The 11,949-nt window shown below is 50.9% G+C and overlaps 2 protein-coding genes across 2 annotated transcripts in view; one reads left to right on the forward strand and one right to left on the reverse strand.

Moving 5' to 3' along the window:
• KCTD13 (potassium channel tetramerization domain containing 13) overlaps positions 1–8,854 on the forward strand; it is a 21,600-nt gene extending 12,746 nt beyond the window's left edge. Inside the window, exons 3-6 of the mRNA XM_011933544.1 lie at positions 3,683–3,772; positions 3,865–3,917; positions 4,552–4,747; positions 8,088–8,854. Of these exons, the coding sequence (XP_011788934.1) occupies positions 3,683–3,772; positions 3,865–3,917; positions 4,552–4,747; positions 8,088–8,324 (576 nt within the window). The 3' untranslated portion in view covers positions 8,325–8,854. The remainder of the gene's footprint in view (positions 1–3,682; positions 3,773–3,864; positions 3,918–4,551; positions 4,748–8,087) is intronic.
• A 272-nt stretch (positions 8,855–9,126) lies between these two features.
• Positions 9,127–11,949, reverse strand: part of ASPHD1 (aspartate beta-hydroxylase domain containing 1) — a 5,337-nt gene continuing 2,514 nt past the window's right edge. Inside the window, 2 exon segments of the mRNA XM_011933545.1 lie at positions 9,127–9,397; positions 10,199–10,312. Coding sequence (XP_011788935.1) covers positions 9,288–9,397; positions 10,199–10,312 — 224 coding nt within the window. The 3' untranslated portion in view covers positions 9,127–9,287.

Raw genomic sequence — 11,949 nt, forward strand, 5'->3', positions numbered from 1 at the left:
TCAGAGGGATCTTCCAGTCGAATCAAATAATAATTGCGCTTCTGAGAAGGTTAAAGGTGTTGTGTCTCAGCATCTTAGCACAACCCCAAAGTAGAGAAGGGCTTATCTTGCAGAGATTTTTTTTTTTTTTTTTGAGATAGCTCCCTGCAGCCTCCACCTCCTGGGTTCAAGCGATTCTCCTGTCTCAGCCTCCCGAGTAGCTGGGATTACAGGTGCCCACCACCACACCCCGCTAATTTTTATATTTTTAGTAGAGATGGGGTTTCACCATGTTGGTCAGACCACTCGAACTCCTGACCTCAGGTGATCCACCCGCCTTGGCCACTCAAAGTGCTGGGATTACAGGCGTGAGCCACTGTGCCTGGCCACTTGCAGATATTTCTAGGTGTGGCTTTTTTCTAATGTAGTGAACCCTAAGACATGCAAGATACCCAGTAAGTTATGAAGAGAATTGTATTGGCAGAAACACTGCCAGCTTGGACCGGAAGGGACAGAGCCAGTGCAAAAGGACAAGAGGCCTTTGCACACCCGAACTTCTACAGGCAGGAAGCAGGCAGATGAAACTGTGAAGCTGCAAACATCTTTTATGGAAGAGGTGGGATGACTCAGGGAGAGCCATGGAGAATCATTCCTGAACAGGAGTAGGCATCAAAGAGTTCCTAGCATTTCTCCAACTGGATTACCGAATTTCTACAGACCAGTGACTTCTATGTGCCTGCTGTCCCCTGCCCTTCTTTTTTTTTTTTTTTTTTTTGAGACAGAGTCTTGCTATGTTGTCCAGGCTGGTCTCGAACTCCTAGGCTCAAGTAATTCTCCCACCTTGGCCTCCCAAGTAGCTGGGATGACGGGCACATGCTACCACACCCAGCTTCCCCTGCTTTTGAGCAAGAGTGTGGTTATCCTGTGCCTGCCTCTACCACTGCACACTGGGAGTGTGGAGGAAATGACCTGTCTCTTTAGTTCACAGGTTTGCAAATAGGAAACGTACTTAAGGGCTGGATGCGGTGGCTCACGCCTGTAATCCCAGCACTTTGGGAGGCCAAGGCAGTTGGATCACTTGAGGTCAGGAGTTCAAGACCACCCTGGCCAACATGGTGAAATCCTGTCTTTACTAAAAATACAAAAATTAGCTGGGGCGGTGGTGCATGCGTGTAATCCCAGCTACTCGGGAGGCTGAGGCAGGAGAATCACTTGAACCTGGGAGGCAGAGTTTTCAGTGAGGTGAGATGGTGCCACTGCACTCCAGTCTGGGAGACAGAGCAAGACTCCATTTCAAAAAAAAAAAAAAAAAAGAAATGCACTTAAGGAGCCATAGTTAAGGAACTGCATGCTAGAGCCACATCCCCACCTGGACCTGATGGAGATGACGAGATTCTATACTTTGAGCTGATGCTGTAATGGGATGATGGGGGATCCTGGGAGGTGGTGAGTATATTTGGCATGTGGGAGGGAGGAAATCACTGAGGGCCAGTGATGGCCTGTGGAGCCAGCTGCCAAGGCAGCCTGATGATTCTCGTCCCCTGGTGCTCGTTCCCGCGTGTTACCTCCTTCCACACTGGATAGGACCAACAGACCTAGGTTGTAAAAGACAATGGAGGGGCCAGGTGCCATGGCTCACGTCTGTAATCCCAGCACTTTGGGAGGCTGAGGCGAGCAGATCACCTGAGGTCCGGAGTTTGAGACCAACCTGACCGACGTGGTGAAACCCTATCTCTATTAAAAATACAAAATGATCTGGGCATGATGGCACACATCCTAGCTACTTGGGTGGTTGAGGCAGGAGAATCGCTTGAACCTGGGAGGTGGAGGTTGCAGTGAGCCGAGATCACGCTACTGCACTCCAGCCTGGGTGACACAGTGAGACTCTATCTCAAAAATAAAAAAGACAACGAGGCTTCCACCTTCTCCTCTCTGGAATTACTTGCTCTGGGAAGCCAGCTGCCATGCTGTGAGGATACTCAAGCAACCCTGTGGAGAGATCCACATGGCAGGGATTTGCTGTTTCCTGCCAGCAGCTAGTGCAAACTTGCCAGCCACATGAACAAGCTTTCTCAGAATGCATCCTCTAGGGGCGGTCATGCCTTCAGATGCCCACAGCCCCACTGACATCTTGGCCACAGCCTCACAAGAGACCCCGTGCCAGAGCCACCCAGCTGAGCCACTGCTGAGTTCCTGACCCTCAGAAACGGAAGTAATAAATATTGTTAATTTAACTTCCTAGATTGGGGGCAGTTCATTACACCGTGATAGATAACGAATTCATACTCCATAATTCCCCTCGTACATTTGTGGTGTCTTTAAAACTACCAGTTCTCATGTACACAGTGGTATGTTTCTGATCTCTCTGTTGTGTTTCTCGGGTGTTTTTGTTTTTGTGCCCGAACTAACACCGTTTTCACTGTTATGGCTTTGAAGCCTATCTTCATGTCTGGCAGGATCTGCCTTTCCTCTTTGCTCTTGTTTTTAAAAACTGACCTAAGTATGGGAGGATGGCTTGAGCCCAGGAGGTCAAAGCTGCTGTGAGCTGTGATCGCTCCACTGTACTCAGCCTGGGTGACAGCAAGACCCTGTCTCAAAAAAAAAAAAAAAAAAAAAAGACCTAAGTAATTGTAGACTTTTATTCTTCTATGTTAATTTTAGAGAGTCTTACGAGTTTCTACAAAAAACAAATCTGGAATTTGTATTAGAATTGCACGTTGGGTTTTCAAGGTTGGGAGAAGTGAGAGGGATTTTGGCATGAAGATTCTAGAAGACAGAAGAGAAAGAAGCCCATGCATTTGCTTCTGATTTGTTTCTCCAACATCATCCCAGCCAATGAAGTTCATTCACTCAACAAATAGGTTCATTTGTTCAACAAATACTCACAGAGCATCAGTTGTATACTAGGTAGTTATTCCTAGGTGGGTAGAGACAGATCATAAATACAAAAAATTAGAAAAAGTCAGGCACTAAGTGCCGTACAGAAAATGAACTGATAGGCGAGGCGTAGTGGCTCATGCCTATATTCCCAGCACTTTGGGAGACGGAGGCGGGGGGGAATCACCTGAGGTCAGGAGTTGGAGACCAGCCTGACCAACACGGAAAAACCCCATCTCTACTAAAAATATAAAATCAAGTGGGCATGGTGGCACATGCTCGTAATCCCAGCTACTCGGGAGGCTGAGGCAGGAGAATCGCTTGAACCCGGGAGGCGGAGGTTGCAGTGAGGTGAGATCGCGCCTTTGCACTCCAGCCTGGGCAACAAGAGTGAAACTCTGTCTCAGAAAAGAAAAGAAAAGAAAAGAAAATGAACTGATAACACAAAAGGCAGGATGTAGAGGAGGCTGTTTAGCCAGTGGGCATGGGGAGGGCTGGCCCTGAGGAGGCACTGTGTGAGCTGCGATCTGAATGGCATGACAGAGCTGCCACGCTGACAGCTGAGCAAAGAAGCATCCCGGGCAGGGGCACAGCCAGTGGCCGGGGTGGGCACGAGCTGGATGTGTAAAGCAGCAAGGTGTCCATGGGACCAAGGCCCAGCAAGCCAAGGGAGAGTGGCAGAGAGGTCGGCGGAGCTTGGAGCCGGCAGAGCCCTGCGGACCACTGAGGAGACTGGAGTTGTTCCCAACCAGCTTTTGAAGGCTTTTAAGTGAGGGAGTATGTAGCCTTTGGTTGTGCTGTTAACCACCTTACGCTTCTTCCCCAGCAAAAAAGGGAGACGCTGTCCCCGCTGTGCCTCATTCCCACGGTGACATCTCCCCGGGAGGAGCAGCAGCTCCTGGCCAGCACCTCCAAGGTGAGGCCCCCAAGCCCTGCAGGGTGGAGGCTCACTGCGGGAGCCTCTCCCTGCAGCCTCACTCCTCTCCTCCATCCTCTCTCCCCTGCTAGCCCGTGGTGAAGCTCCTGCACAACCGCAGTAACAACAAGTACTCCTACACCAGGTGACCACCAGGGTGCGGGGCACTGGGCGGGACCCTGGGATGCAGCACAGCCCTGCTCCTGCCCAAGGCGAGAGCCACAGCCACGCAGAGGGCCTACAAGAACATCTGCCTGCCTGCTTGCAGATTTAGCTTTGCCTCTTACCCCTGGCACTCTGGGCAGGTCCTTTCCACTTCTCAGCTTCAGCTTAGTCATCAGTAAATGGGTTTGGGTGAGGATGAAGTGATAATGGTGAGCCTGTCCCAAGTGCTTTCTCTCTAGGAACTGGCAGAGTCCTCCCCCTTGAGGTCAGCACTGTTGTGAGCTCCATTTTACAGATGAGGAGGTTGAGGCACCAAGAGGTGAAGTAACTTGCCTAGTGTCACCCAGTTAAAAAATGGGGTGCCAGGACCCCCAGGGAGGCAGCCTGGCTCCAGGTCCCGCACGGCAGCTGCTCTGCTGTGCTGGGATTTGCTCAGTGCATGTGGCTTCCCTTCTGAGGCCTGTTTAGCCTGGCCCCAGGGGCAGAGGAGGCTTCCTGTTGAGCACCGAAGCCCTGGGCAGGAGCAGAGGACTAGGAATGCATCCAGGCCCCTGTCCTGGGGTTATAGAGGAAGGGGTGCCAACGCTGAGGCCTCCTGGTCCCCTGGTCCCCAGCACTTCAGATGACAACCTACTTAAGAACATCGAGCTGTTCGACAAGCTGGCCCTGCGCTTCCACGGGCGGCTGCTCTTCCTCAAGGATGTCCTGGGGGACGAGATCTGCTGCTGGTCTTTCTACGGGCAGGGCCGCAAAATCGCCGAGGTGTGCTGTACCTCCATTGTCTATGCTACGGAGAAGAAGCAGACCAAGGTCAGAGGGGTTCCAGAGCCTACGTGGGGGGCTGGGGATGACCAGGACCCTGGACAAAAGCAGGTTGGCAGGGGAAAGAGCCCACCCCCGGGAGGCAGGAGCCAGATCCTGGGGCCTGGGGTGCGCAGCAGTGGGCACGCCACCCTATCCCATGGGTCTCTGTTTCTCTGTGAAATGGGGGTCATGGGTTAGAGCAGGGTGCTTCGCCTAGGCCTGTTGAATGTGTTTCAAGGCTGTTTGCAACTCCTGAAATGGGGACGTATGCATTGTTCTGCATAGGAGGTCCACAGTTGTCATTAGAAACTCAGAAGGGGCCAGGCATAGTGGCTTAGCCTGTAATCCCAGGACTCTGGGAGGCCAAGGCAGGAGGATCACTTGAGCCCAGGAGTTTGAGACCAGCCTGGGCAACATAGCGGGATCTGATCTCTGTAAGAACTCAAAAAATTTAGCGAGGTATGGTGGTGTGGTGGTATGATGACATGTACCTGTAATCCCAGCTACTCAGGGGGCTGAGGCAGGAGGATTGCTTGAGCCCGGGAATTTATTTATTTATTGTTATATTATGATTTTTTGAGACTGAGTCTCACTCTATCACCAGGCTGGAGTGCAGTGGCACGATCTCCGCTCACTGCAACCTCCACCTCCTAGGTTCAAGCGATTCTCCTGCCTCAGCCTCCCCAGTAGCTAGGATTACAGGCACGTGCCACCACGCCCAGCTAATTTTTGTATTTTTAGTAGAGACAGGGTTTTACCATGTTGGCCAATATGGTCTCAGTCTCTTGACCTTGTGATGTATCCACCTCAGCCTCCCAAAGTGCTGGGATTACAAGCGTGAGCCACTGCCTTTTTCTCTTTTTTGAGACACAGTCTCGCTCTGTTGCCCAGGCTGCAGTGCAGTGGCATGATCTCAGCTCACTTAACCTCTGCCTCCCAGATTCAGGTGATTCTCCTACCTCAGCCTCCGAAGTAGCTGGGACTACAGGCACCTGCCTCCATGCCCAGCTAATTTTTGTATTTTTAGTAGAGACTAAATGTAGTAGAGAAGTCTCTTTAGTAGAGACCTCACCATGTTGGTCAGGCTGGTATTGAACCCCTGACCTCAAGTGATCCACCCTCCTTGTCCTCCCAAAGTGCTGGGATTACAGGCATGAGCCACCGGGCCTGGCCTAGCCCAGGAATTTGAAGCAGCAGGGAGCTGTGATCATGCCACTGCACTCCATCCTAGGAGACCGAGTGAGGCCCTGACTCTAATTAAAAAAAAAAAAGGAAACTCAGAAAGGCCCATTGCCAAAAATAGATTCTTAAAACCTCAGGACCAGATGTCTCTTAGAACATCCTCTGCGTTTGTAGATCCTGAGTCATTAATGTGGCAATCATCAGCAGATATTCCCCAAGCCCCTGCTCTGTGCTAAGTACTGTACCAGGCTGGAAATCAAGGGGAATGAAGTGCTGAGCAAAGTACAAGCCCTGCCTCATGCCCTTCCTCATCTGGTCCCTTCCGAGCTTACCATGAGCCACATACCTCAGGTACACCACAGTCATCGCAAGTCTCTAAGCACTCAGTGCTATTTCACACCTCTTACCTCTGCACACACAGTTGCCTCTTGGAATTCTTTCCTTCTATCTGCCTAATGAACTTGTACTTAATCTTAAGACTCAAGCTAAGCATCACTTTCTTTGGGTCACCTTCACTCATGAACTTTCAATCCAACAACCCCAAAGTTGGTCACACTCCCTTCATAGCTAAAGACAGTGTTTTATCATGTGTGGTAGAGGGGAGGGGGTTTGCATCAGCAGTGGGCTGTTAGTTTCTTGAGGCAGGGCCATGTCTTTTTCTTTCCTATCTCCCATTAGCCGGGTGCTTTTCACACATTGGAAGCTAGGAAACATTTATTGAATGAATGAATGAATCAGTGACCTAGCTTCCAAGAAACATCCTCTGTAATTGGGAAGATAGGAAGATAAACCAATAATTAGAGTGCATGGCTCACACTTGTAATCCCAACATTTTGGGAGGCTGAGGCAGGGGACCACATAAGGCCAGGAGTTTGAGCAACACAGCAAGACCCCATCTCTACAAAAAATAAAAAAAAAATTAATCAGGCATAGTGGCACACCCAGGTACTCAGGAAGCTGAGGTGGGGGGATCACTTGAGCCCAGGAGGTCGAGGCTGCAGGGATCTATGAAGGGAGGCCAATGCAATTGAGGCAGAGATGAGAGGGAGTGGAAAGGGATGAAGTCGAAGGGGTGACTGGGGTGTTCCCTTGTGTGGCCTTGGAAGCATCTAACACAGCTCTTAGCAAACTGGTTTATTTTATTTTATTTTTATTTTTTATTTTTTCCTGAGACAGAGTCTTGCTCTGTCACCCAGGCTGGAGTGCAATGGCACCATCTTGGCTCACTGCAACCTCCACTTCCCAAGTTCAAGCGATGCTCCCGCTTCAGCCTCCCGAGTAGCTGGGATTACAGGCATGTGCCACTATGCCCAGCTAATTTTTGGATTTTTAGTAGAGAAAGGGTTTCACCATGTTGGCCAGGCTGGTCTTGAACTCCTGACCTCAGGTGATCCGCCCGCCTCGGCCTCCCAAAGTGCTGGGATTACAGGCGTGAGCCACCACGCCCGGCTTTTTTTTTTTTTTTTTTTTTTTTTTTTTTTTTTTGATCGTTGTTTGTTTGTTTCTGAGATGGAGTTTCACTCCTGTCACCTAGGCTGGAGTGCAGTGGTGCAATCTTGGCTCACTGCAACCTCTGTCTCGCATGCTCAAGTGATCCTCCCACCTCAGCCTCCTGAGTAGCTGGGAACACAGGTGTGGGCCACCACACCGAGCTAATTTTTTTGTAGAGATGGGGTTACGCCATGTTGCCCAGACTGGACTCATACTCCTGGCCTCAAGCTGTCCTCCCATCTTGGCCTCCCAAAGTGCTGGGATTACAGGTGTGAGCCACCATGCCAACCTAGTTCATATATTCTTAAGTGTATGACTGAGTCCTCCCACTAGAATGTAACTTCCTGAGGACAGGACCCTTGTTTTGTTCACTGCTATTTCTGCAGTGCCTAGAACAATACCTGGTGCAGTGCACTCACTCAGTATTTGTCAAATGAAAAAATGTACCAAGAGACTGGACAGGGAAGGAGTTGAGGGAGAGAAAACAAATGATTCTGCCTGCCTGACTTCAGAGCTGAGCCTTGAAGTATGACTTTGCTGAGTAAAGGAGTGGCAGAGAGGCCAGGCCAGGCCCAAGGACCTGACTGCAGGGCTAGAAGGTGTGTTGATGCAGGGGATGGCCCTGTGTGACTGCACCAGAAAGGAAGAGCTGGGGCTGGCTGGCCTTTTGCAGGTGGAATTTCCAGAAGCCCGGATCTTTGAGGAGACCCTGAACATCCTGATCTACGAGACTCCCCGGGGCCCAGACCCAGCCCTCCTGGAGGCCACAGGGGGAGTAGCTGGAGCTGGTGGGGCTGGCCGCGGGGAGGATGAAGAGAACCGAGAGCACCGTGTCCGGAGGATCCATGTCCGACGGCACATCACCCACGATGAGCGTCCTCATGGCCAACAAATTGTCTTCAAGGACTGACCTCTGACCCTCCCCCTGCCTTCCTCTTGCCTTGGGGCCCAGTCCCTCTCTCTTTCCCTCCCCTTCCCAGACCTTTGCCCCGGCTCTGCTGGCCAAGTCGTGGGTCCTCCTCTGTCCCTTCATTGCATGGCACAGCTCACTTTGGCCCTTCTCCATCCATCCCGACCCCATTGCTAACAACATGGTACATTCCGGCCCCGCCACTCAGAGCCTTCCGAAGCCAACACTTGGCCCTATCCTGGCCCTGCGTCCTTCCCTCTCCAGCTGGTTAAGAGGGATTTAGAATTCCCTTTCTCTTTTTTCAGTACATCATCCATGCCAAAGTGTGCGGCCCTTCCTAACATCACCGCAGTCTGAGCCGCCTCCCACGTCGTACAGGGTAGTCCGCACCCTCCTCCCCACCATCCTCCCTACCTCCTTAACTTTGTACTAGACTGGCCTGGGCCTGCCCAGCTCAGCGTTCTCAGTCTGTTTCATATTATTTATTATTTTAATTTTCTATTAAATTATTGAAATGAGTTGAGGAACTGGTGCTGGCTCCTGGGGAGAGGGATGGGGAGATGCCTGTGTTAGGAGGTATCTAGCCGGGCATGGTGGCTCCCACCTGTAATCCCAACGACTGTGGAGGTTGAGGCAGAAGGATCACTTGAGCCCAGAAGTTCAAGATAAGCCTGGGCAACAAAGCAAGACCCTGACTCTACAAAAAAAAAAAAAAAAAAAAGAGGAGGTACCTGTTTGATTGTACCAGGAGAAGACATAAGGCCCTGCCCCAGCCTCTCCCTGCGAAGGAAGTAGTCAGGAGTTAGGAGAGGATTCAGAATTTATATTTCAGTGCTCACTAGCCAGTTCCCACCCTCCGCACCCACCCACCCCCCCGCAGTAGAGAGGAGGTCCTGGCTACCATCAAGCCGTCCCTGAGCGCAGTGTCTCTCCAGCCCAGGTGTGTGAAGGGAGCACCTTCCTTCAGGGGTCTGGTGCGAAGACAAAGTCGAGGGCCTGGCGCTCAGCCCCTGCCACGTTGGGGTGCCAGAGGTCCACGATGAAGACCACTCGAGGCCCATCTTCAGGGGAGCCTAGGGCACATGGGACAGGAATAGCAGAGCCACCGACATTAGGTATTTCCACACCAGAGCACTCACCAAACACCATGAAAGCAAACAGTGAATAAGTGACAGGCCCTGTTCTAACCCTTTAAATGTATCAAAAAAAAATTTTTTTTTTGAGACGGAGTCTTGCTCTGTCACCAGGCTGGAGGGCAGTGGCGTGATTTCAGCTCACTTCAACCTGTCTTTCAGGTTCAAGCAGTTCTCCTCGCTCAGTCTCCCTAGTAGCTGGGATTTCAGGCATTCACCACCACGCCCGGGTAATTTTTTTGTATTTTTAGTAGAGATGGGGTTTCACCATGTTGACCAGGCTGGTCTCGAACTCCTGACCTCAGGTGATCCGCCCACCTCAGCCTCCCAAAGTGCTGGGATTACAGGCGTTAGCCACTGTGCCCGGCCGATAGGTATCAACTCTTAATCAAAACAAACTGTGGTACTACCATAATTATCCCTATTTTATACAAAGCAACAAGCATAAGGAGGTTAAGTCCTTTGCCCAAGTGCAAGAGGTAGGACAGGAACCCAGAGTCCTGTGCTGGTAACCACTTTTCTGTGCACTTAACATTATCCCATTTAATCCTTGCAGTCACTTGATGAAGAAGGTGGTGGTCTTAGGGCATTGGAGAAGTTGTGTGACTTGTTCAAGTCATGCAGCTGGAAGATGGTGGTGATAGGACAGGAAGTCCGTTGGGCCTGATTCTGCTGTCCTCTAGTCTACGCTTCTTTGCTCCTGAGTCCCTCATCCCCCCTGCAGAATGGGCACCCCGTTACCATTGTGAGCCACTGTGTGTAGAAAAGAGTCGTCCACCAGTAGACAGTGCCCCTCCGCCCAGCACTGGGGCTCACCGCCGACCACCAGCTCACAGCCAGGAGGGATCTTTAGGCCTGTAAGAAGAGACGCGGGCATCCAGCACTCCTGCCTCCAAGCCAGGGGCCCATCCTGGCCAGTCAGTTTACAGCTCTAAGCGTCTTAAATGCCAGGTTTTGTGGTCGTCCTTCTTTCTTTCCAGAAAGTGGCCACAGTATAATTATAATACAGTCCTGGAGGAAAGAAGTGCTGGGAGATTAGCAAAACGCTGCTGTGGGTAGTGTGACCCATCTATTTTTTTGAGACAAAGTCTCACTCTGTCACCCAGGCTGGAGTGCAGTGGTGTGATCTCAGCTCACTCTGCCTCCCAGGTTCAAGTGATTCTCATGTCTCTGCCTCCTGAGTAGCTGCTAGGATTACAGGCACGTGCCACAATTCCAGGCTAATTTTTTTTTGAGATGTAGTTTTGCTCTGCCACCAGGTTGGAGTGTAGTGGCATGATCTTGGCTTACTGCAACCTCCGCCTCCCAGGTTCAAGCGATTCTCCTGCCTCAGCCTCCCAAGTAGCTGGGATTACAGCTGCCCACCACGACGCCTGGCTAATTTTTGTGTTTCTAGTAGAGACAGGGTTTCACCATGTTGGCCAGGCTGGTCTTGAACCCCTGAGCTCAAGTGATCTGCCTACCTCAGCCTCCCAAAATGCTGGGATTACAGGTGTGAGCCACTGTGCCTGGCCAGATCCATTTTATTTTATTTTGTTTTGTTTTATTTTATTTTATTCTTATATAGACAGCACTGGTCTTGAACTCCTGGCCTCAAGCAATCCTCCTGCCTTGGCCTCCGAAAGTGCTAGTATTTCAGGGATGAGCCACGGCGCCTGGCAGCAACCTCTCATTTTAGAGAAAAGAGAAGGCTTCCTGGAGGAAATGGCGTTTCCTCCTGGGCTTCCTGACAGTTTGACTCAAGAGCTTACTGTGTGATAGGTGCTGTCTCCCCACAAGGTATAAGATTAAAGAGGATCATGGCCCAAGGACCACATGGCCGAGTGCGATGAGGAAAGTGAGCAGCCAAGTCAAATGATGGGGGAACAGGAAGGTATCCCAGAGGAAGTGTAGCACTTGAAAACTTGAATCCTGAAGGCTGAGTAGGAGTTTTCCAGGAGGTGGTACGGGGGAAGGGGATTCTAGGTTGAAAAGAACAGCACGTGTGGTATCTGTCAGGATGGCCAGAAGGCTTTCATGATTTAGAGCACAGAGAGAGGGAGGAGAGGAAGGATTGGGAACTGATCCTGAGGCCAGTGTGCCCTGAAGTGTAGGACACATCCAGCTGGCAGCACAGGAGATGATTTGGGGCAAAACAAGGTCATGGCATGGAATAACAGAAAATTATTTCCCTTTCCATTTTCTTCCAGTCTTTAAGACATCAAAAAGTGCCGGGTGCGGTGCCTCACGCCTGTAATCTCAGCACTTTGGGAGGCCAAGACAGGAGGATCACTTGAGCCCAGGAGTTCGGGTCCAGCCTGTCTTTACACAATTTTTTTTTCTTTTTTTGAGATGAAGTTTCACTCTTGTTGCCCAGGCTGGAGTGCAATGTTGTGATCTCGACTCACTGCAACCTCCGCCTCCCGGGTTCAAGTGATTCTCCTGCCTCAGCCTCCCAAGTAGCTGGGATTACAGGCATGCGCCACCACACCCAGCTAATTTTTTGTAATTTT

Source organism: Colobus angolensis, unplaced genomic scaffold, assembly GCF_000951035.1.
Source record: "Colobus angolensis palliatus isolate OR3802 unplaced genomic scaffold, Cang.pa_1.0 Scaffold128, whole genome shotgun sequence".
Taxonomy (NCBI): Eukaryota; Metazoa; Chordata; class Mammalia; order Primates; family Cercopithecidae; genus Colobus; species Colobus angolensis.